The sequence below is a fragment of the Lepus europaeus genome, chromosome 15 (assembly GCF_033115175.1).
Source record: "Lepus europaeus isolate LE1 chromosome 15, mLepTim1.pri, whole genome shotgun sequence".
Classification (NCBI taxonomy): domain Eukaryota; kingdom Metazoa; phylum Chordata; class Mammalia; order Lagomorpha; family Leporidae; genus Lepus; species Lepus europaeus.
This window is the reverse complement of record NC_084841.1, coordinates 59,567,274-59,591,576: the sequence shown is the minus strand read 5'-3', so window position 1 is coordinate 59,591,576 and position 24,303 is coordinate 59,567,274. Positions and strand designations below refer to the sequence as shown.

At 47.5% G+C, this 24,303-nt stretch overlaps 1 protein-coding gene across 1 annotated transcript in view; it reads right to left on the bottom strand.

The window, feature by feature from the left end:
- Positions 1-24,303, bottom strand: part of ARHGEF28 (Rho guanine nucleotide exchange factor 28) — a 330,489-nt gene that overhangs the window by 168,195 nt on the left and 137,991 nt on the right. The window contains 3 exon segments of the mRNA XM_062212247.1: positions 4,195-4,264; positions 7,017-7,197; positions 9,557-9,740. Of these exon segments, the coding sequence (XP_062068231.1) occupies positions 4,195-4,264; positions 7,017-7,197; positions 9,557-9,740 (435 nt within the window).

Here is a 24,303-nt window from a genome sequence, read left to right as displayed (position 1 = left end):
AGCATCCCATATGGATGCAGGTTTGAGTCCCGGCTGCTCCACTACCTATCCAACTCCCTGCTAATGTACCTGGGAAAGCAGCAGAAGATGGCCCAAGTCTTTGGGCCCCTATACCCATGTGGGTGACTCAGAAGAAGCTCCAGGCTCCTGGCTTCTGCCTGGCCCAGCCCCAGCCATTGCTGCCATTTGGGGAGTGAACCAGCAGATAGATCTCTCTGTGTGTATTTCTCTTTCTCTTTCTCTCTCTCTCTCCCTCTCTCTAACTCTGCCTTTCAAATAAATAAATAAATACAGCTTTATATATATATATATAAAAGTCTTATATATATATGTCTTGTTATATATATATCTTGTTATATAGTCTTGTTTTATATATATATATATATCTTGTTATATAGTCTTGTTATATATATATATATATATATATATATATATATATATATATATATATGTCTTGTTTTTCCAAGAGTCTCCCCCAGGCACCTGAATGGGCACAAACTATTTTCACTCTGTCTGAACACTGCCCCCTGCTGGAATGTGCACAGGGTGTCGCCATTCCTCCAAGGGCAGGCAGACAGAAAGCATTATCTAGATAAGGTCCATAAAGCACACACGGTAATTATTTGGAGTTGGAGGGCCTGGTTTCCCTCCAAATTCTTTTGCTTATTGGTTAAGTGACTTCAGGCCAACAGGCAGCTAGCTGTCTCGTGACCCATCCAACTCAACTGTCTAAAACCAGGCACCGTGTTTTGCCATATCCTGCTTCCTGTAAGGTCTGTCACACCCAAGAACACCCCAAGGATGGAGGAGTCACCAAGACGCTCACCAGGGCCTCCCTCAGGCCAGTGCTCCCCTTCCCTCACCTCTCTGCTCTGGCACAGGCCCCCGCCTGCCCGGACTTCGGCAGCCCCCTGGCCGGGGCCCCAAGCCTGCTCCATGCACCCCCAGGGCAACCTTATTACAACAGTGACCTGATCTAATTTGCTGAAAGCAGCTCCCAGAGCTGTCAGGGCGGAGTCCTGGCCCTGTGCCTCGTCTACCAGCCCTGCCAGTCTGTCTGCCTCTCCAGCCTGTGTTCCAGGCATCACCACCACCGACAACAACACACATACACGGAGAGAGAGACAGACACACAGTAGGACAGCAAACTGACCTGTACTTCTCCCAACACACCGCCTGCATCAGAACTCTGTCCTGCACGTATCTCCACCGGCTGACAGTCCAACCTTTCCTCCCATCAGATCACAGGGCCACCCCCTCCAGGAAGCCCTCACTGACCACTTGACTCAAAGTCTGCAACATGTTCGTGGTGATACCTGCAAATGACTCCTTGAGAGTGTCTCTCCCTGTGCTGGGAGAGTGTGTTTTTCTGCCCCAACCATAAACTGAACGTCCCTTAAAGACAAGAAGTTGGAATTTAACCATTTATTGAGACCTTACTTTGCTCTAAATTAGTTGAAGGTGGATTACAAGGAAAAAAATACACAACATGATTTTAAAAATCAGGAGTTGATTTTTTTTAAGAGCAAAAGAAGGGTAACATAAAAATGCAGTCAGAAGTCCCTCTAGTGCTGGTGCTGTGGTGCAGTGGGTTAAAGCCCTGGCCTGCAGCGCCAGCATCCCATATGGGTGCTGCTTTGAGTCCTGGCTGCTCCATTTCCAATCCAGCTCCCTGCTAATGAGCCTGAGAAAGCATCGGAGGATGGCCCAAACTCTTGGGCTCCTGCACCCATATAGGAGACCCGGAAGAAACTCCTGGCTTCGGACTGCTCCAGCTCTGGCCATTGCAGCCACTGGGGAGTGAACCAGCAGATGGAAGACCTCTCTCTCTCTCCCTCTCTCTCCCTGTAAAATAAAGCTAAAAAACAAACAAACAAGGAGTGCCCTCTGCTTTCACAATTGGTGGGCCAGAAATTTCGCCCTGAGTTTTCCTCAGCCACACAAAGGAAGAAACCTGATCGGTTACAGTTGCAGCAGCAAATGTGGGCCAAGTGCTCAGGAGATGCCTGAGTTCCCCGCGTCCCAGCCCCAAAGGGCATTTGCCCTACAGTTCTACCAAGAGAAAGTGTAAAGTGAAGCCCTGCCTGCTTGAACAGCCCAGCAGGCTGTGGCTCCCCGCCCAGAGCCAGCAGCAGCACCCACAGCAGAGAGCAGCGACTCCCTGAGGCCCTGGCAGGTGCAGTGCATGTAGCAGAAGCTCGGCGGGCTGGCTCCAAGTCACGAGCAGGTACGCGGTGCCGGACCATACAGCCTCCCAGCAATGTGCCATAAATCTCCCTTCCCCAAAACCACTTCTTAACAAGCACAGGAGCAAAGTTCAAGACTATACTACTCAAAAATTACTTACAATGCAACTGTTCTGTTGCCAGTGAAAATCAGAATCCACGGCATTAACCAACTATTAACACTGGGAGCTTAGGAATAAGGATCTTCTTTGATTTTTTCCTCCCTAACCCCAGTTTCGGGCATGGTCAGATCAATGTCCCTTTACAGTCGCATATTTCCCAATATCCCCTCCTCCACACTGAATCTACATGAAGAGATAACACAACTCATCCTCCCCAGATATATATATATATATATATATATATATATATATATATCTCCATCTTTAAAAAATAAAAATCATATAATAAGCTCAACTCAAGTATGGAGCAAAAGGAAAGCAGTTGGTAATGCTAAGTATTTTAATATCCAAAACCCTGGCCCTAAGCACTCTGATGGGGCAGTTTTTGTAACTGCTGGGTTTAGACAGAACACACCCAGAATCCGTGCCACACAGCAAGTATGGGGATATGCAAAGACAGAGGTGATGATGGCTCCTAGGATAAAAGCCCGTATTGGCCGGTGCCGGGGCTCACTAGGCTAATCCTCCGCCTTGCGGCGCCGGCACACCGGGTTCTAGTGCCGGTCGGGGCGCCGGATTCTGTCCCGGTTGCCCCTCTTCCAGGCCAGCTCTCTGCTGTGGCCCGGGAGTGCAGTGGAGGATGGCCCAAGTCCTTGGGCCCTGCACCCGCATGGGAGACCAGGAGAAGCACCTGGCTCCTGCCTTTGGATCAGCATGGTGCACCGGCCAAGGCGGCCATTGGAGGGTGAACCAACGGCAAAGGAAGACCCTTCTCTCTGTCTCTCTCTCACTATCCACTCTGCATGTCAATAAATAAATCAAAAATAAAATAAATAAATAAATAAATAAATAAAAAGCCATGTTCACGGCCAGGACTCAGTAACGGACCAGCCTTACATGCGCACAGCAGCGGGGAGAGCGCCTGCTTGCGTACATACGCTGCTGTGATTCCACATGCCACCAAGTGCAGCACAGTGACGATGAGCTCTCTCAAAGCCTCTCTCTCCAGGGGAGAGCTTTTTGGCCTTGGGATGAAGATGCCCATTAAGATACCCCCATCCCGTATCAAAGTGCCTAGGCTACAATGCTCAGCTCCAGCTCCCAATTCCGGCATCCCGCCATCGCAGACCCCAGGAGGCAGCAAGATGATGGTTCAGGGGGTTGGTTCCCTGTCACCCATGTGGGAGACATGGACTACGTCCCTGGCCCACAGCTTTGGCTGCATCTAGCACCCACCATTGCAGGCACTGGGGAGTCAACCAGCAAACAGCTCTCTTGCTCTCTCCTCTCTCTGCTATGAACTCCCACGGTGAGCAGAGTGTGCAATCAGTCTCGTAATCGCCCTCAGGATATGGTTCTGTGCCCTGAAGAACAGCCCACATCACTGGCCCGGAACTCTGTATGCCAGTGGTGCTCCCTACTCTCCAGACAACAAAAACACCTCCGTGATCTGCAGAGCCGCCATCTAAATGCCACTGGCCCCGCTCAGAGCAGGAGCTCCAGAAAGGTCAAACAAGCTCAAGGACCAGAGATCGACTGAAGGGCCGAATGAAGGAAGAACCTGAACCCTGGAAGGAGGAGAGTGATTTCTACGGCTGTGGAGAGTACTCTGAGGATCGGGAAGGCGAGAGGACCCGGTGCCCGGCTGAACGAGGCCTGGCACACGGCACCCAGTGAGTGCTTGCTAAACGCAATTCGTAAACACTACGCTGCCTTGCATACTTTAGAGGATCCATGACCCCTGTCCCCTGCCTCTGAGCCCCTTGGTCCCTGCTCTGCTTCACCACCTACAACATACTGGTCTCAGCATCTCCGGGGATCCCTAAGTGGGGCAGGTACACATGTACCTTCTTCAGTTTCTGCAGCACCGGAGGGCATGGTTGGTCTGTCCTCTCGTCTGGCTTCTTGTTCAAGAGCCTAAGAAAAGGAAGAAAGAAAAAATCACTGAAATTCACTTGAGGCTTTAGACAGGCAACAAGGAGAGAAAAATCACCATCAGGCACCTCAGACATAGGAAGTCGGGGAAAAGACAGGTGGGTAGAAGGAGCTGAGAACACACAGCCAGCACCTCCAGAGGGCAGAGGGCAGACTGTCCCTGCCACTAATCCATTATCACGTCCTCGGGTCCCACAAACCAGAAGGTGCTCAGGAACGTGAGGCATGAATGAGAGAAAGAATAGAGAATCCTGAAATCAGAAAGGCTGCCAGTTTATACACCTGCCCTCCTGGGCAGACTCCCACCACACCCTAAGGCACTGGCACGAGATGTGGGGCAAGACCACACCCCAGGGGGTCAGAAACAGATGCTTGAGCTGCAGGCTGGCCACGCTGGCGCGGGGTGTCCCTGGCTGAAGCTAAGGAGGTGAATGAACCTCCCTACGACATTCATAGAAGAGCTGCCCTCTCAGGACTGTCTGAACGGCCAGTGAAAGTATGAAGAGACACAGAATCGCGTGTGGATGTGCCCATGGTCAAACAGCCCACAAATGCATCGGCACATGTTCCAAAATACGCCAACAGCATCCTTGGGCAGATAACCTGTCACAGACCCCTAAGTCCCCCCGAGCATGCCATTAAACCCACAGCATTGAGTGCCTCGCTCTTTGACTATTTCAGAGTATGTCCCACCCTGGGACTGCAGCAAACAGAAGATAAAAACACACGCAATTTACTGAGTCACAAAGGGGCAGAGGGCACTGAGGGCTCGGTCTGCCACCCTCCCTAGGCTGTCACCCACCCCAGCCCTACCCCAGGGCTGTCTTCTAGGGCCCAGGATGTAATCAGTGTGGATCAGAGGAGGTCTGCATTGGAAGGTACCCAGGAATTGGCAGCAAGAGTACCTGGGCTGGAAGAGAGGCCACCATACAGGCTCCAGGCCTAAGACAGCCACCTGCTCCCAATGGTCACTGGGAGCAGCCTTAACCCTGAACCGCATGTCTTACCATGAGGGAAGCTGCCAAGCCTCTCTGAGAAGAGTGGCAGTCCCTGCTGTGTTTTGTTTTGTTTTTAAGATTTATGTTATTTATTTAAAATGCAGAGAGCCAGAAGGAGACACAGAAGTTTTCTACCTGCTAGTCACTCCCTAAATGGCTGCAACGGCCAGGTCTGGGCCAGGCCAAAACCAGGAGCCAGGAATTCATCCGGGTCTCTCACGTGGGTGGCAGGAGGCCAAGCACTTGTGCCATCTTCCACTGCCTTCCCAGGCTTGTTAGCAGGGAGCTGGATTGGAAGTGGAGCAGCCCGGCCTCCAACCAGGGCTCTGACGTGGAATGCCAGCGTTGCAGTTGCTAGTTTAACCTACTATGCCATAATGCCGGCCCCATTGCTGACTCCTGATTATAACACAAAATTTAAAATTAGGAAATCCTATTTTAGGTTTGTAAGTTGGATGTACTAAAATTTACTGTTTTATGAGTTATTTTAGATGTGACTTTAGAAAACATGTATTTCCTAGTTACCTTATTAATTTTATCCCAGTTTTAGAACTAAATTACCAGGTCGACGCTGTGGCGCAGAGGGTTAATGCCCTGGCCTGAAGTGCCGGCATCCCATATGGGCGCTGGTTCTAGTCCCGGCTGCTCCTCTTCTGACCCAGCTCTCTGCTATGGCCTGGGAAAGCAGTAGAAGATGGCCCAAGTCCTTGGGCCCCTGCACCCACGTGGGAGACCCAGAAGAAGCTCCTGCCTCCTGGCTTTGGATCGGCACAGCTGCGGCCAATTAGGGAGTGAACCATCGGATGGAAGACCTCTCTCTCTCTCTCTCTCTCTCTCTCTCTGCTTCTCCTCTCTCTGTGTAACTCTGAATTTCAAAATAAATAAATAAATCTTAAAAAAAAGAACTAAATTATCAGCCTTCTAACAGAAAAGGCTTTCTTGTGAGTTACCTTAAAAATGTTCAAAAGATGAAGTTAAATTTTCGCCCACCATTTAATTTTCTAGTACCGTTCTAGTTTGGGCATCTAAATGAAGTACAGAAGTATTTTTCAGGCTGTCAGCCTCCACTGTAACACAGCATGAAAACATGGATCTTCCCCACTGCGAACAGGCCCAGCTTCCGGATGTGACCGCCTGAACAGCCCCAGGACTCGGCGGGACAAGCTCAGGTTTCTGCAGCAGGGTGTGGTGCTGCTTGTTCTTAAGGGCTGCAGATTTCTGAGCAGTGCCTACCTAGCACTCAGAGCTGGCACTGGTGCCAGGGTAGGAGGAGAAAGGCCTCTGAGAAAGAAACAGGTTCTTCCTATCCCCAGTGAAAAAGGCTCTGGAGGCTGGGACAAATGCTTAACCATGTCTAAGCCAGGAGAAAGCTCAGGAGTAGATGCTATACATGGAAATGGCCATGAATGCAACTGCTGTAGATAAGAATGATAATATACACCATAAATCAAGAGGAAATATCCAGTAGTAGAGTATTAAAACCTAATCACGGGTAAGGCTGGCTTACAAATGGAGGGAACAAGAATATAATGTCAACTATGATTTTTCCCACTGCCAAAATATATAATAATCTTCATCCTACTGATCTAACGCAGTTTTCAATTCCACGACTCCCAAGGTTTCATTACAAAAAATAAGGTACTACCCCCAAAAGCCATATTCCCCAGACAACACATCGATGCCTGCACTCTCTCGAGGAGTATGCGTGATCTGTGCATCTGTAACTGGCCACAAACCTTGACAAGAAAGGCTCTATCCCAGAAGTATTTCCGGAAGAGTTTGATATCTGCCTCCAGCAGGTGCTCGGCTGTGTGGTTGAAGGTCAGGGTCAGTGTCTCAGATGCGTGAACGTACTGCAGGGAGGCGTCCTCACTGAGCTGCACTCGGGAGCAGCCTGGGGATGGTCTGCCCTGAAAACTGAAACATCACAAGTCACAGTCCACAGACACCGCCAGAGACACCACCCGGATCCCAGCACCCTCACTGCCCCAAGGACTCCAACCCAGCCTGCAAACCCTCCTTGAAAATGACATACAAGCAATAAATATGTAAGATCAAGGGAGCAGACACTCACAAGGCCAGCTTTCCTTTTCCACCCAGAGAAAACGTCTATTGGAAAGTCATCGACATGTACCATCTACTCTGAAGATCTACACAAATAGTAAAACAGTTCTGACTTTTAAACATAGTACTTTACCTGAATATTTCTTTCTCCTTTTAATCTAAAAAGATGCCTTGTCCTTTCCTGGGGCCACATGTACAACAAATTAGCCGGCAGCCAACAGCTTATTAGGTGATTACAGTGGAAAACAGACATGATCTCCAGGGAGCATGGAGAGGCTTGGATGTTACAAACAACTGAGCTATTCATAATACACTGGTAGCAGTGTAGGAAATCACTTTCTCATGCAAATTAAAACATGCATAAATTTGATCATGTTATATTCTTGAATACACTCATAAACAAAGGAACAGTAGTCCCAAACTAAATTCTTGAATATCAGCTTGTTTTCTGTTCTGTCTTGGCAAAGAAGAACTGCATATTTATTAGCTCTATGCAGGCTTCTTGTCTAGTGTCATGATATTCTGGATGGCCTCAGTCATGAACCAGCAGCCATAAAGAAGCCTCAGGAGGAAAATATTAATGCCCCCAGAAAATAGCCCACCTCACATGCTGTCACCCTCAACAGACTGTTTCCAGCTTCCTCACATCCCAGAGATAGCTCCAAGCCTCTCTCCTCTACCGTGACCTCATTCTGTTAATGAGTGCTCGCTTCACAAAAATATATTCCACCTCCAATGACACAGATGTGATCTCCATCAATATAGACGAACAAAGATCCACAAAGAGCAACTGTACTGTAAGGCTCGAGGAATCTCCCCAAGCGCTTGACACTAATTACCGGCAAGGACTCTAGAATCATCTCACAACAACTCCCTGTACTGACCACAAGGCACAAAGTGACGGACGCTGGGCCCGAACAATGAGATCATTGTTGATAATTTAGAATGTGGAAGGACCATCACACAATCAGAATTTAGCTCAGCCTACTTCTCATCTTGTGCATGAATGAGATTACATTAGACATGTAAACTTTCCAGACACATACTATCTTATGGTCCTGGACACAGTAAAAAGATAACAAAACTACCAAAAGATGAAGAAGTTGGGGCCTCAGTAGAACACTGAACCATCCACAATGACTAAATCAAGGATTTAAATCAAGTCATTCTTGCTAGGTCCTTTTTAGCTAAGAAAGCATGCTCATGTTAGACCAAAGGCCCATCTGTTTAGATGGGCTTGCCCCTCGGTTGACAGTCACTTGATTAAACGCAAAAGAAAACTAGAGAAAGTTCTGATTGCTACTCTAATGTCTACTTACAATCATGTAGGCATAAATTAATTTTATTGAGTTCTACAAGCCAAACATGAAAAATAGAATACATAATAATACTCTAATACTATTTAACATTTATGTGGCCCTTTGTAATTTTCAATGTACTTTCCCATTTATGTTTATATATTTTTGCCACATATGAATCCTCTTTCTTTTTTTTTTTTGAATCCTCCTTTCTTAAGAGCCATGAGCCATGCTCAGTAATAAACAATATGCTTGCTGTTTACTGGAAATATTGATGCCATCATCAACATAGAGAACTGCAGAATTTACAAAGTATTCCCTTTACATTATTTCACTAGATACTAATGTCAATCTCACTGTCTACAAGACTTTTGCTATTCATTGATTAAACAAAAAAAATTTATATTCTCTCAATGAATATGATGTGCCAGATATTATACTACAAATATGGGCCATGGGAAAGATAAAAATAATCCCAGCCCTCAAGTGATTAAGGAGGGAGACATATAGAAAACAAATGATCATGTATATATAAAAACATAAATTATGATTAACACTGTGAATTAACTATAATCATAACACAGCCTCTCTGAGGAAGTGACACACAGCTGGGACTTGAGAGATAAGGAAGGGGTAAGCTACTGTTTCCCCTGCTTTTTGTTCATCATCTCCCCCTATGGAAACTTTCGAGACAACTTTTTACTACATATCCCTCTCCTACAAAATGTTAATACCAAATATATTTGGATATCTGTTTGTGTCTTTGTGTACTGTATGTTTTATATATCTGTGTATCTACTCACAGGAAAATATAAACCATAACTACCTTATGGTTTGTAATTTTCTTTTTTTTCTCATCATGCTTGGCCAACTTTATAGAAAAGATTAAGAAACGACCAAGTAGCTAGACTCACTTTTTGATATCTTCCACCAGCTTGGAGTGCCCACCCTGTGAAGCCAAGTCTAACGGTGTGGACCCCTCTTCGTTGGGTAAAGCCAGGGCCTGGACTCCCCCAGGGAGACACAGGAGGAACTGGGAAAGCTTGGCCAGGCCCCACCTCACAGCCAAGTGCAGGAGAGACTCCCTGTGCAGAGACACTGCAGAGAAAAGGGAAACACACAATGTTAGTTCCTCCGTTTACAGAATTCGTTTGTATGTTGTAGTCACAGAAAACAATGTAGTTAGGCCTAATAAGAATGGCAGAGCTAGCAGGAACAACAAAGTGCCTAATCCTCATTGTAAAGCACAGAGAGATCAAGTGCCTGGTCCGAGATTGGGCAGCCAGTAGGTGCTGGAGCCAGTTCTGCTAACTTCTGGTTCATGGTTCTCTCCACCCTCTACACCACACACACATGTTACCTGTCACTGAATGTGCACACAAGTCATGCAGGGGAAAGGCCATCCTTTGGAAACAGACAAGGTGTCCTTCAAGGAGATCCGGCTGCTTGGGCAGGGCAGGCTCTTAGAAGTCAAGTCCACAAAGCAGCCTGCATCTCCAGAGCTGCTCCCCTCAACAAGACACGCCGGGCCTCAGGTGCTCGAAAACCGGAGACGATGCTCTTCCTCAGACTTCCTAGCAGTGCTGTAGATCCCCAAGATCCTCTCAATATTGCCAGAGCCACCCCAATGTTCTGCTTAAAAAGCGAGGCCCAGGGCCAGTGCTGTGGCGTAGTAGGTAAAGCCACTGTCTATAATGCCCAGCATCCCATATGGGTGCTGGTTCAAGTCCCAGCTACTCCACTTCTTATCCAGCTCCCTGCTAATGCTCCTGGGAAAACAGCAGAGGATGGCCAAATTACTTGGGCCCCTGCACCTGTGTGGGAGACCCAGAAGAAAATCCTGGCTCCTGGCTTCAGATCGGCAAAGCTCCAGTTATTGCAGTCATTTGGAGAGTCAACCAGCAGATGGAAGACCGTCCTCTCTCTCTCTCTCTCTCTCTCTCTCTCTGTGTGTGTGTGTGTGTTTGTGTGTGTGTGTCCCTCTTCCTCTCTCACTGACTCTGCCTTTCAAATAAATAAATCTTTAAAAAACAAAAAAACGAGATCCATCCTTTATTGCACACTCCCAGAAAGAGGGTTCCCGCTTGGCCAATGTCTTGGTCTCCACTGTGGTATCTGCAGCTCTGCAGGATGACTGTTTCCTGTCTGTCATCCTGCAGGCTGAGGGGTCCCTGGAGCATTTTATTCCGAATATCTAACTCAGTAGCACAGCCATTCAGTACTCGTGGACTTGAATGGCAACTGGCTGCTAAAATCTCAATTATTTGTGTAGGTTTAAATTATCTAATTTGCACAGTGTGTGTGCACCTGTATTGCTTCTGCCTGGAACACAGCTGGCCCATGATACACCTTACATTGTAAATATGCAAAAGTATAAATTTCCCACATTAAAAAAAGCTAAGCCGGCCGGCACCGTGGCTTAACAGGCTAATCCTCTGCCTTGCGGTGCCGGCACACCGGGTTCTAGTGCCGGTCGGGGCGCCGGATTCTGTCCCGGTTGCCCCTCTTCCAGGCCAGCTCTCTGCTGTGGCCTGGGAAGGCAGTGGAGGATGGCCCAAGTGCTGGGGCCCTGCACCCGCACGGCAGACCAGGATAAGCACCTGGCTCCTGGCTTCGGATCAGCGAGATGCGCCGGCCGCAGCGGCCATTGGAGGGTGAACCAACGGCAAAAGGAAGACCTTTCTCTCTGTCTCTCTCTCTCTCACTATCCACTCTGCCTGTCAAAAAAAAAAAAAAAAGCTAAGCCCACGAACCTCACAAGCATCAAGACACAACTTCAAAGAAGCCTAATTTTAGCAGGTGAAACATGAAAATCACAGCACTCGGAATCTTCTACAATGAGCATCCAGTAAGAATCTGAGCTACACGCAACCTCCCACTGGGTCATGTTTTTGCCTGAGTTTGTGACCTGAGAGAGCCCTGGACAACACGACACGACTGTGGATTGGAAGCCCAGCAAGGAGCGAGCTTGTCTCCCATCCCCCATCGCCGGCCCAGTACATGCATGTGCGCTATCATGATCTGCTTGCTGAGTGAGTGAATGAACGGCCAATAGCTCTCTCCCTCCTGAGTACCTATGAAAGTGCGTTTTCAACAGCCGTCCGCAGCTGCCCTGGGGAACGCCTGTCCCTCATTGCCTCTTCAGTAAAGTCTGAGAGCAGAAGCTACAATCTCGCCCACACCCTTCCAGCTGAGGACAGTCTGCCCACTTCCTCACGCTGCTTCCTGCCCACCCTGACAGGACGGCTACGTTCCGTTGTCCAAACTGGCATCGGCTCACTGCTCCTAGAGACTGTGCCCAGGGAAATGACTGTTCATCACAGTTCAAGCCCCAAACCCATCCTAAATTATATCACAACCTTAATCAATCCTCATCAAGGTCCCCTCATGGGCTGCCAACCCTCTGGATTAAAACACCTGCATTAAACCAAACTTCAGGGTCTCAGCACATTCCAACCTTGCCCTTCCCCTTCCAGACACCACCAAGGCTCCGGTAGGTGGTGACCTCTCGCCCCATGGCAGGCAATAAAGTCAGCTCCATGAATGACAGTTGGGAAGCCTGTATCCAGCAAAGCTGGAGGTTGAAACAAGTAGAAGCAAACATGCCATGGCACATGAATGCGAGAGAAGACTGGCCTAGTTTACACTGTTAATTGGCTTACAATGTTATTTCGGCATCTAGATCAACGAGTGTAAGGCTTTATACTGGAAATATGGAAACTAGGCTTTAGCACAATGAAATGCCACTGGATTCTCTATAGAGGTTTAGTGTCCTAGTGACACAGCACAGTACCCCCACCCCCCCACCCCCATAAAACAACATCTAAAATTCCAAATATCAAAACGCACACACATCTGATTAATAGACTTGACGTTTTCATCCTAACATAAATCAAAAAAGCCATGTTGGCTATATGACAGAACTTATCTCTAACTATTTTCTCCTTTACGTTTTTGACCATTACCCTTATTTGATTAAAGTAGGGTTTTTATTCTTAACATCTGGCCGTGTTTGATAATATTTACACTTTTCTTCCTTTTTAAATAACAACCAGGAAGAGAGTTCTGGGGATCATGTAACAAAGCAAACAAGCACATGAGCACACACGGGTGCTCATGCTCCCCCGGACAGCGCACAGTGAGACCCCAAACAGTGACAGGAGGGTGGAATTTCTAAGTCAGGGATTCCCTCACCAGAATACGGTGAGAAAGGCCCCCATGGCTGCTCAGATGGCAATCTTCTTCCAAGAAAAAGACGATCCAAACAGAATATCTAAACCCTTTGTCTTCTCTGTTAAGCAAAGCCACTGACAAAGAACAGCAGGGTGCCCACCATTTAAAGGGCACTCCCTATAGTGTCTGGTGCAATGCCCTGTAGATCATGAAAAGTGGGGTGTGGCTCGCTGTATTCAATCTAATCGACCAGAGCAGTGTGGGGGTGCTGAGTCCTCCACCAGGAGAGTTCTCCAGACTTGTGCTGGTCCCAGCTCCCTGTTCTCCCCTCTGCCTCCATCCTCAAATCTCATTCAACAGGAACGACCAGTGAACATAGGGGATAGAATCACTTCCTGTTGAATGTCTCTTTCTCTCCAACCACTTCCTGGGGGAGGAGGGAGGACAGGGGAAGACAGGACCTTCTAATGTTTAAAGTAAACAAATGAAAATCAATCAGACTATTGTAAGAAAGACTGTTCCCATTCTGTCTGGAACCCAGAGAGCAGAGTAAGGCAAACAGCTTGAAACAGGAAGCACCATGACATATATAAGCCATTCTGCTTGTCACAGAGTGTCCCCTTTCTAACAGTAGCAGGAAACAAACTGTGGAAAGCAGTGGGGGGAGGGGAGGTGGGTGGTTAATGGCAGCGAATTGCTCTGGCTTTGTCGCTCACTAGATGTGTCTTTTCCTGTTTAGTAGGCGCCAGCAGTTGTTTGAGCCTAATGCAACTAAGACAGAATTACTAATAATTGCTCTAATGGGCAACACGGTACCATCCTGAGAGCACAAACACCCCAACGCAGAAAGGAACTGAACAGTCCGGGTCATTCCATCACCAGCCCCATCACAGCACCACAGGGCCCACCAGCCCCACACCGGGAAGAAGCTCAAGGTCCCCGCTTCTTGCCCTCCCAAGCATCAGCTTCTATAACATGGGAACATCTTGGAAGGGTCACGGAAAGTGGAATGGAAAGGTAAGCCCATTTTGGTGCAAAAAACTTTGGAATCCATGCTCACTTTTGGCAGAATGCACCATTTTCCACGGACTTTTTGAAGAGCCCCCAAACAGCTCCAAGGTTACTAAGAGTGCTCAGCCTCCTGACTTGACTGAGCGGGACTCTGAAACACAGCACACACCAGGGGCGCTTCCGGGGCGTGTGAACCAGCACAGGCGGGACTGCCAAGCAGTCTGCTTGTTAAAGGAACATGGCTTTGTCTACTGCTATGGCACCTGCACAAGGTCTGGCTGTATCTCAGCTTGGAAGACTGAGCCATACACTGGCCTGTGTTGGTTCACTGATTATAACAAATATGCCACTCCTGGGCGGTTCGGGGGGGAGGTGTCAGCAATGGGCAGAGGGTCTACAGGAAATCTCTGCATCTTCTACTCAAGTGTGCTGGGAGCCTAAAGTTGCTTGAAAAATAAAATCTACGAAAAATACTATAGTTAATTGATTAACCAAGCCCTCCAAGTCTCACAATCCCCACTAGGGGAAATGGAAATTGGGACAACCACTTTGGAACAAAGAATGGCATTATCTAATAAACTTGAAGAAACTAATGTCTCATAGCAAATCCACTCCATATTTACAGATAAGCCTTTGCAAGGAATATGTTTTGTGCCCTTGAGAACATGCATAGAAATGTAAAATGGTCAAAGTTAGTAGTAATATTCCCAAAAATAATTTGTAGTATAACCATGCAGTAGTATTCTAACAAAAGCAAAAATGAATTACAGAGCAACACAGAAGAAAATAACAAATAGGATGTAGTGGGAAAAGTTTCAGGTCACAAGAGTATGCATAGGGTGTGTTTCCATTAATACAAAGTTTTTAAAAAATAAAAGCTGGGGCTGGCAATACGACACAGCGTGTTAAGCCACTGCCTGCGAGCCCATATGAACACAGGTTCAAGTGCCAGCTGCTCCACTTCTGATCCATCTCCCTGCTAGTGGGCCTGGGAAAGCAGCAGAAGATTGTCCAGGTGCCTGAGTCCCTACCACCCACATGAGTGACCTGGATAGAGCTCTTGGCTCTTGCCTTCAGCCTGGTCCAGTCCCAGTCATTGCAGTCATTTGGGGAGTGAACTAGGGAATGGACAATCTCTCTGTCTCTCTCTCTCTCTCTCTCACTCTCTCTGTAACTCTACCTTTCAAGTATTAAGTAAATACATACACACACACACACACACACACACATATATATATATATATATATATACATACACAGCAAAACCATAAAGAAAAGCAGGGAAAGGGTTACTATAGAAGCCAGCATCATACCTATGAAAAGAGAGGCGAGGCCGGCGCCGTGGCTCAACAGGCTAATCCTCCGCCTTGCGGCACCGGCACACCGGGTTCTAGTCCCGGTTGGGGCGCCGGATTCTATCCCGGTTGCCCCTCTTCCAGACCAGCTCTCTGCTGTGGCCAGGGAGTGCAGTGGAGGATGGCCCAAGTCTTTGGGCCCTGCACCCCTTGGGAGACCAGGATAAGCACCTGGCTCCTGCCATCAGATCAGCGCGGTGCGCCGGCCGCAGCGCGCCGGCCGCGGCGGCCATTGGAGGGTGAACCAACAGCAAAAGGAAGACCTTTCTCTCTGTCTCTCTCTCTCTCACTGTCCACTCTGCCTGTCAAAAAATAAAAAAAAAAAGAAAAGAAAAGAAAAGAGAGGAGAATGTGACTGGGAAAGGGTGAGGGGTGTTGGTACTTCTGGGATCCACGGACATGTGTGTGTCTGTTTTTCTGTGTCTAGCTCCATCTCCTCCTCCCTCTTTTCAAACACACATGTACATGCATATATCTTTTTAAAAATAGTTTTTTTAAAAAAAAAAATCATACTGACATTAAAGGCCCCTACTCCCCAAACAATGCAATCAGAATTTCTGAACTGGGTCTCAAGATTCAGTCCTTTCTAGAGTCTCAAGCAATTTTAATGCAAAGCCAAGGTTGCAATCTGCTGTTTTTAAAAAGTAAGACATATCTAGTCTATACTTTATTACATCATCTTCTTGAATAGCTCTTAAGCTCTATTAGTTAAAATAGTTCACCAGAGAACAACAGTCAAAGTTTTCTGAGACTTTTACATTTTTAATCCACACTACTTGCTGCTAAGCCAGGAGACCGCCTTCAATACTTAGCAAAATATTAAAGCTACAAATGTGATGGGTGCAATAATCTAAAAGCAAATGACAGCTTTAACTTCAAATTAATTCAGAAGTACTTCTCTATTGTAGGATTTAGTAATGTTTCATAACACTTGAGTGGAACCATTGAAATGTCCTTCATGCAGTAGCTTTTTAGAAGACCAAACTATTATTTTTAATTCATATAAATCCAAGTGATTGCTACTCTGATTTCCAAAGCCACATGTATCTCCAAAGTGGTCTCAGTTTGTACATCTAAGTTATTTAGCAGACAAACATTGAATGAGACCACGACTACCTTCCAGGCTCTGTGGGCACAAAGATGGATGCAGTTCCTGCCTTTGAGATGTGTGAAGCCCCATCATTTTGTTCAGAACAATATAAATACATAGGCCAGGAAGTTGCCGTCTGATGAACTATAGCTGTCGGCTTAGACACAAAGAGCATAATGGGAACTAGGAAACCACCTGGCACATAAGAAAAACTATCTGCAGGTCAAACTGATTCAACCTACACCAGATATCACGATTTGAAAATGTGCAGGTGTTTACAAAATACTGAGCAAAGAGCAAAGACAACAAAAGGAAAAATATTATCAAAAATGTACATGAAGGGCCGGCACCGTGGCTCAATAGGCTAATCCTCCGCCTTGCAGCACTGGCACCCCAGGTTCTAGTCCCGGTCAGGGTGCCGGATTCTGTCCCGGTTGCCCCTCTTCCAGGCCAGCTCTCTGCTGTGGCCAGGGAGTGCAGTGGAGGATGGCCCAAGTGCTTGGGCCCTGCACCCCCTGGGAGACCAGGATAGGCACCTGGCTCCTGCCTTCGGATCAGCACGGTGCGCCGGCAGTGGCGGCCATTGGAGGGTGAACCAACGGCAAAGGAAGACCTTTCTCTCTGTCTCTCTCTCTCTCTCTCTCACTGTCCACTCTGCCTGTCAAAAAAAAAAAAATTGTACATGAAGAATAGAAGAGAGAGTCTGGCAAGGGTATCACACACAATCAATGAAAGGCTTTCAGTATTGTCAACAAGCATGGAGAAGGGATTGGCATCTGCCATTTATGTAGTCCACATGGGGCCCTGGCATGCAAATAAACAAATCAGCCTTCTTATGGAAGAGTGGGGCTTGGTGAGTCCAGGATAGGCGTTGCAAACTGAAACACATTCAGGAGAAAAGCATGGAAATAGGACATCCTAAAGAGCACAAGGTCAACTTGGCAGACATGACTGGATCACAAAGCCAACAGCAGAAGAGGAAGTTGGAATACATATAATGGCAGCCTCTAGCTCCCAGAAGCTTCCTCTCTGTCTCAGACAGATTTGAAAACTCACAGAACCACCACTCTTGACAGAAAATGATCCAGGAAAACACCCACCACAAACACATCATCATTCCAGAAAACTGGCATCGTGGAGTTCAACACTGGCATGTACTCTTTGGATTTTTGCATCTCACATAGGCTTGACTTTAGCTCCCGGAACTGGCACTGAATCAGTTGAAGCCATGAAAAGTCTTTATCAGCACTCAAAGATAGCAAACCAATTTCTGACCTTCACATTCTGGGGCATTTCCAGACTGAATCATACAATGTGGGCATTGGTGTAAGATGTTAGGAATCCAGACACAACACTGTACAGTTCAAAGGCGGGATGTGGTTTGAACACTCGGGGGAAACCACTTAATTGTCAACTTTCAAGTTGCTTGACCCATAAAAGGGGATTGATATCTGCTCAGCCTACTCCCCAGGAATGTCAAGGAGCTGGAATGCAAACAACATATGGCACAGGGTTCTCGAGATCTATGAAGGTAAGAGTTGGAGAGACTTAGCAGTTGTACAAATTGGTCTGATATTCTTAATACAAAAAATACAGGGCCAGCATTTTGGCACAGAGGGTTCAGGTGCCACGTGTGATGCCAGCATCCCGTATGAGCACTAGTTCGAGTCCTGGCTGCTCCATTTCCAATCCAGTTCCTGGGACAGCAGTAGAAGATGGCCCAGTGCTTGGGCCCCTGCTACTCATTTGGGATACCACGATGGAGTTCCTGGCTCCAGGCTTCAGCCAGGCCCAGCCCTAGCCATTGTGGCTATTTGGAAAGTGAACTAACTCTGCCATTCAAATAAGTAAATAAATGTGTTTTAAAAATACATAACAAAAGGCGGTGCTGTGGCATAGTAGGTTAACCTTCTGCCTGGGATGCCAGCATCCTATATGGACACCAGTTCATGTCCCGGCTGCTCTTCTTCCAAACCAGCCCCCTGCTAATGTGCCTGGGAAAGCAGTGAAAGATGGCCCAAGTGCTTGGGCTCCTGCACCCACGTGAGAGACCCAAAGGAAGCCCCTGTCTCCTGGCTTCAATTGGCTCAGCTCCAGCCATTGCAGCAATTTGGGGAGTGAATCAGTGGATGGAAGACCTTTCTATTTCTCCCTGTTTCTGCATAACTCTGCCTCTCAAATAAATCTTTTAAAAAATGGATACTAGACAGTCCCTAAATTCATTTGTGGTATGTTTGAAAACAGTTTTCCTCTGGTTATGATTTAAAAGCATAATTGAAGGGAACTAGCTGCCTGGTTAGGAGGCACTATAATTGTATCAGCGGAGAAGACCAGATTTGCCATTAAGACAAATGTGCTATAATCCCATGCCTCAGGGCAGCAGGCAGTCATTAGGTGTTGTAAGCTGCAATTATGCCAGATCTCCTCTCCAGCCTGTGCAATAGATATTTTTCTCTCATTCGTTACTCAAATCCATCAACTGACTCACTCCACAGACATTGCAGACAGCCCTTGTGCACCCAGCCCTCTTTCATGCCTCCCTCACAACACCAGTGAGTTGGATTTCTCAGACCTCCTCCCCGTTGGTCCTACAGGCACCGTGATCTGTTTGGGAGGCAAATGAAAATGCACTACGTCTAATTTTATTACTGATGAGCAGAAATGTGTACACTCATCATGGCCTGCCTCCGACCATCTGAAGTCTGCTGTGGTAGTCTGAAGTCAAGCACAGCCAGGAAACCAGCCTCTCATCCGTGGCCAGACACGGTTCCCTCCAGGGAACAGAGCCTCACACCAAAGCCCCCGACCTCTGCAGCTTCAACTGGTGGCTTCATCCCCTGCTTCAGTCATGGGGGCACAACCAGCAAGGGATATTCAATGAGGGTAGAGGACAAAGGCAAGTGGAATCAACTGAACAGGAAATCAGTCTTAAAAGGGGCTGCCTGGTTGGGTTGGGAAAAAAAAAAAATGATGCACGAACAAAACAAAGAAACTGCCAGCACCACGGCTCAATAGGCTAATCCTCCGCCTGTGGCGCCGGCACCCCAGGTTCTAGTCCCAGTCGGGGTGCCGGATTCTGCCCCGTTTGCTCCTCTTCCAGTCCAACTCTCTGCTGTGGCCCGGGAGTGCAGTGGAGGATGGCCCAAGTCCTTGGGCCCTGCACTTGCTTGGGAGACCCGGAGAAGAACCTGGCTCCTGATTTCAGATCAGCGCAGTGCGCCAGCTGCAGCGGCCATTGGGGGTGAACCAACGGCAAAGGAAGACCTTTCTCTCTGTCTCTCTCTCTCACTGTCCCCACTCTGCCTGTCAAAAAAAAAAAAAAAAAAACCAACAAAGAAACTGGGGCCGGCACTGTGGCATAGCAGGTAAAGCCACTGCCTGCAAGTGCCGGCATCCCATATGGGCACCGGTTCAAGTCCCGGCTGTTCCACTTCTAATCCAGCTCTCTGCTATGGCCTGGGAAAGCAGTAGAAAATGGCCCAAGTCCTTGGTCCCCTGCACCCGCATGGAAGACCTGGAAGAAACTCCTGGATCCTGACTTCAGATCAGTGCAGTTCTGACTGTTGCAGCCAACTGGGGAGTGAACTAGTGGATGGAAGGCCTCTCTCTCTCTTTCCCTCTCTGCCTCTGCCTCTCTGTAACTCTGCCTTTCAAATAAATAAATAAATCTTTCAAAAAAAAAAAAAGAAAGAAAAGAGAAAAACCAGCACAATCGCACTCATTCCATTCTCACTAGGTGCCAGTGACTACGACCAGGTTTTTCCATGCCTTGTCCGTAGAGCGCGCTGGCTCGGATTCAGTACTTTACATGCATTATCTCATTTAATCCCGGCAGCTATGCTGTAGTTTATGCCCTGTTATTATTCGTTATGTTATAGAGGCAGAAACCAAGGCTTGACACATATACAACGGCCCACCTTAGCAACTGAAGGTGTGGAGATGTTTGTCCCTGTGTATCCCAGTAGAAGCGACAGAGGCCAGAAAGGAATGCTGCCGGTGCACACGCTGTTTGAAACATGTTTGGATTTTCAAAGGAATCACACAAACCGCAAGAATCGGTTGTTATTACAAGGCATTGAATAATTTCAAAACTTTTTAAAAATGGAAATTTATATTTTTTAATAAATCTGTCTTTTAGGGGTTTTGTGCCTCGTGGTGCTCAGCTAATGATTTCTCAACTTCACTTCCCAGTACAGAGCTTTGAGGCAGAACAACATGGCTGATGTCCCATGCTATGTGCAGGCCAGCGAGCCAGGTTCCTAAGCCCCACACCCTCCCCCTTGTTTCCTGGACCTGACACATGAAGCCAGGGCCAGTCCACAGCAGCTTCTCTGAGCCTGGCCACTGTCTCTTTCTCTACCCACAGCACCTGCTCCAAGCCTGGTGGTTGTCTCTCTCTACCCACAGCCAGCAGACTGTGCTCAAGGATCAGAATACAAGCCAAGCTCAGGGTCAAGAGTGAAACAAATCTTGCTATCTTGTTTCTTACAGGTTACAGATCTCTTTTCTAAGAAAGAGATACAGAGAGAGATCTTTTCCACAGTCAAACTCTGCTAGATCATAGGTTTCCTCTCCTGTCGCCTGGAAGAAGGTGACGGCTCTGCTGTGTGTGGCTCGGAGCAAGCAGATGTCCCGTAAAAGCGGCAGTGCCCACTGAACCTTCCAAAATGAGCTGTTAGTTCTCTTTACTGCCTTTTCCCACAGATGAGGAGCAATGCTAACAGGGACCTGGACTCGCTGCGTGAACACTAAGCTGTCCAGGCACAGCCGAACGGCCGCCGAGTAACTGCTCCTCCAGCCTGCCTGAAGTGCTCTCTTGGCCTCCGCATTTCTTTTCCTTTTTCTGCCAGCGCCCTCCTCCAGAGGGCCCCGATTCCTGACGGCCCTGTTAGCAGAGTACCGTGCCCCTGTGCCACCGTGCCGCCACCTTCTTCTTGGTGACAGCCTCACACGGCTTTGCCTGCCCATGACACTCGCAGCTCACAACAAGGGTTTCTCTTCTCCTTGTAAGTCACTTTTCATCACACGGTGATTTCTTCCTTTACCAAAAGCCACTACTTGGATGATTCCTGACAACATGTATTCTCCAAGAAATGAATCATTTCTCTAACTTCTGGCCTCAGGTTTAACTCTGACTCCACTGTTGTACAACTGAGTTAAGAAGCATAGTTGTAATCTGATCATTGGAATAAATAAAATAATGAATTCTCTAACTCGCTCTCACTGAGTCCTTCCAGTTCTGCCAGTTGGTCCTCTTTGGGGCCAGTTCTCCAAGCAACCAAACCACCCCTTAAATACATCAGGTATATTTAAGCCCTGCAGAAAAATTGCAAAAGCTCAACAGGCTAACCCTCAACATTTCTTCTATTCACGGAATCACTTGTAAAAGGAAGAGGGAAGATTAACTCTTTTTTTTTTTTTTTTTTTTGGACAGGCAGAGTTAGATGGTGAGAGAGAGAGAGAGAGAGAGAGAGGTCTTCCTTCCATTGGGTCACCCCCCAAATGGCTGCTATGGCTGGCGCGCTGCGGCCGACACACTGCGCCAATCTAAAGCAAGGAGCCAGATGTTTATCCTGGTCTCCCACGGGGTGCAGGGCCCAAGCACTTGGGCCATCCTCCACTGCACTCCTGGGCCACAGCAGAGAGCTGGACTGGAAGAGGGGCAACCGGGGCAGAATCCAGCGCCCCGTCCGGGACTAGAACCCGGGATGCCGGCACCACAGGCAGAGGCTTAGCCTAGTGAGCCGCGGTGCTGGCCAGATTAACTCCGTAAAGTTGATTTTAAAAAAATTTAATAGACACAAGTGTATTTTGTTAAAGATTTCTGCCCTACAGATTCAGGTAATGGTCTCACTTTTACAACACAGACTTTGTTAGACTTTTATGATTGCTATAGCAAAGAATCTTCCTCCTCCATAATGAACAGAGAGCTTCCACTGTAAGGAGACCTCTGCTCACAGGAACCACCTTTACCGAGAGAACTGCAGAAGAGTACAAATTCATTTTTCAAAATAATAGTAATTTACTCTGGCGAAAATCTTGAGAGGCTGGTGCCATGGCGCAGCAGGTAAAGCCGCTGCCTGCAGCACTGGCATCCCATATGGGTGCCGGCTTCAGTCCCGGCTGCTCCACTTCCAATCCAGCTCTGTGCTATGGCCTGGGAAGGCAGTGGAGGATGGCCCAAGTCCTTGAGCCCCTGCAACCCGCATGGGAAACCTGAAAGAAGCTCCCCGCTCCTGGCTTTGGATTGGTGCAGCTCTGGCTGTTGGGGCCATCTGGGGAGTGAACCAGTAGATGGAAGACCTCGACCTCGCTCGCTCTCTCTCTCTTTGCCTCTCTGTAACTGCCTTTCAAATAAATAAATAAATCTTTTTAAAAAATCTTGAATCTGACCATTTATATAGAGAGAGCGAGTAATATTGTAAGTGCGAATATTTGTGAGAAATACTCTTCATACAGCTTTTTTTTTTTTTTAGGGAGTGGCCTCTTTTGCTTTTAAGTCAGAAAATATGCCGAGGACAAGCTGCACCTGTTCTCCACAGGTTAGGGGAGGAGTGGCTGTGTTCACAGGAGCAAGGCGGTCAGTCCCCCGAAACAGCATCTACAGCGCCTGGGGGGTTTACCCGAACAGCAGCCCCCCACCCCAGCTGTGACAGGCTCCTGGGAGTACAAGCGAGGGGAAGCCCCTGGATGGGTAGGAAGGGAACGCACTCAACTCAAAAGTCATCTGAACACTAATCCTAAACTATTAGCATGTTTTATCCTGGTTCACGTAATTGTCAACATTATGCCAATTTCTGAAAGAAAATTTCTGGCCAAAAGAATAAACAAGCAGAAAGCCCCAAACAAAATGTTTAAGAAGATAAATTGTGACATTTTGCTAGATAATTGTATTGCTGTTCAACAGTTGACTTCCCATTTGGAGTTCTGCAACCCTGCAAAAGCCATCATGAAAGCCATCTCACAGAAGGAATGGGCTTACTTGTAGGAAACAAAATCCAATTTTATACATGGCCCCAAATCAAATCAAACCTGGGATATTTCCTCCCCTCAAACACACGAGGGAGTCACATTGTGACTGAGGAGGGGTAGGAAGCAAGCCAAGGGAAGCTCTGCTCTGCTCCACAGGCTCCCCCTCCTCTCGGGATCTGGGCCTTCCGGATAACCTCAGAGACTGAAAAGGCAAACAGACGAGACGCTCCTCCTCAACAGCACTGTTTCCAGGGACGCTTCCCTCAGACTCTGAAGGCAAAACCATTACAGAAACCAACTAATAAGCATCCAGTAATTCGATTTATGCCCAAGGAGATGACAAATCAACACAAAGAAGTTTTAGCCAGAGAGATGCGGCAGGGCATCCGGTCTAACAGTGAAGGCACCCACTAAAACGCTGCATCCCACATCAGGGTCTGGATGGGATCCGTGGCTCTAGCTCCTGCCCCGGCTTCCCACGCACCACACCCTGGGAGGCAGCGGGAATGGCTCCAGTAATGGGGTTTCTGTCACCCACGTGGGAGACCTGGATTAAGTCCCTGGCTCCCGGCTTCCGTCTAGCCCATCTCTAGCCCTGGTGGGCACTTGAGAAGCGCACCAGCTGATGGGATTTCTTTTTCTCTGTATATCTCTGCCTCTGAAATTACTTAATTAACTATTTAATTTTTTTAGGGAAAAAAAGTGAATAGTGAAGCTTTCAAATAGTTGTATAAGGACTAGAAGAAAGAATGACTAGGGAAGAAACCATTCTCCACTTATGATGCCATTACCACTAGTATATTATAAACTCCAGCAGGCGTCTCGCCTCAGTTTCTCACTTCCTCATTATTTATCATCCTGAAGGCAAGCAACACTCATAAAATACACACTAAAAACAGATGTATGAGCAAGTAATAAATTCTGAAACTGCTTAGATTAAAACTTTACTAAATTAAGGGTTAAATATAACTAAGAATAAATCCAAAATAGCTCAACCTCAGCACAGCCCCACCAAATGATTTAAACGGGCAATAAGTCAGAATGTGTGCATGCAGGCCAG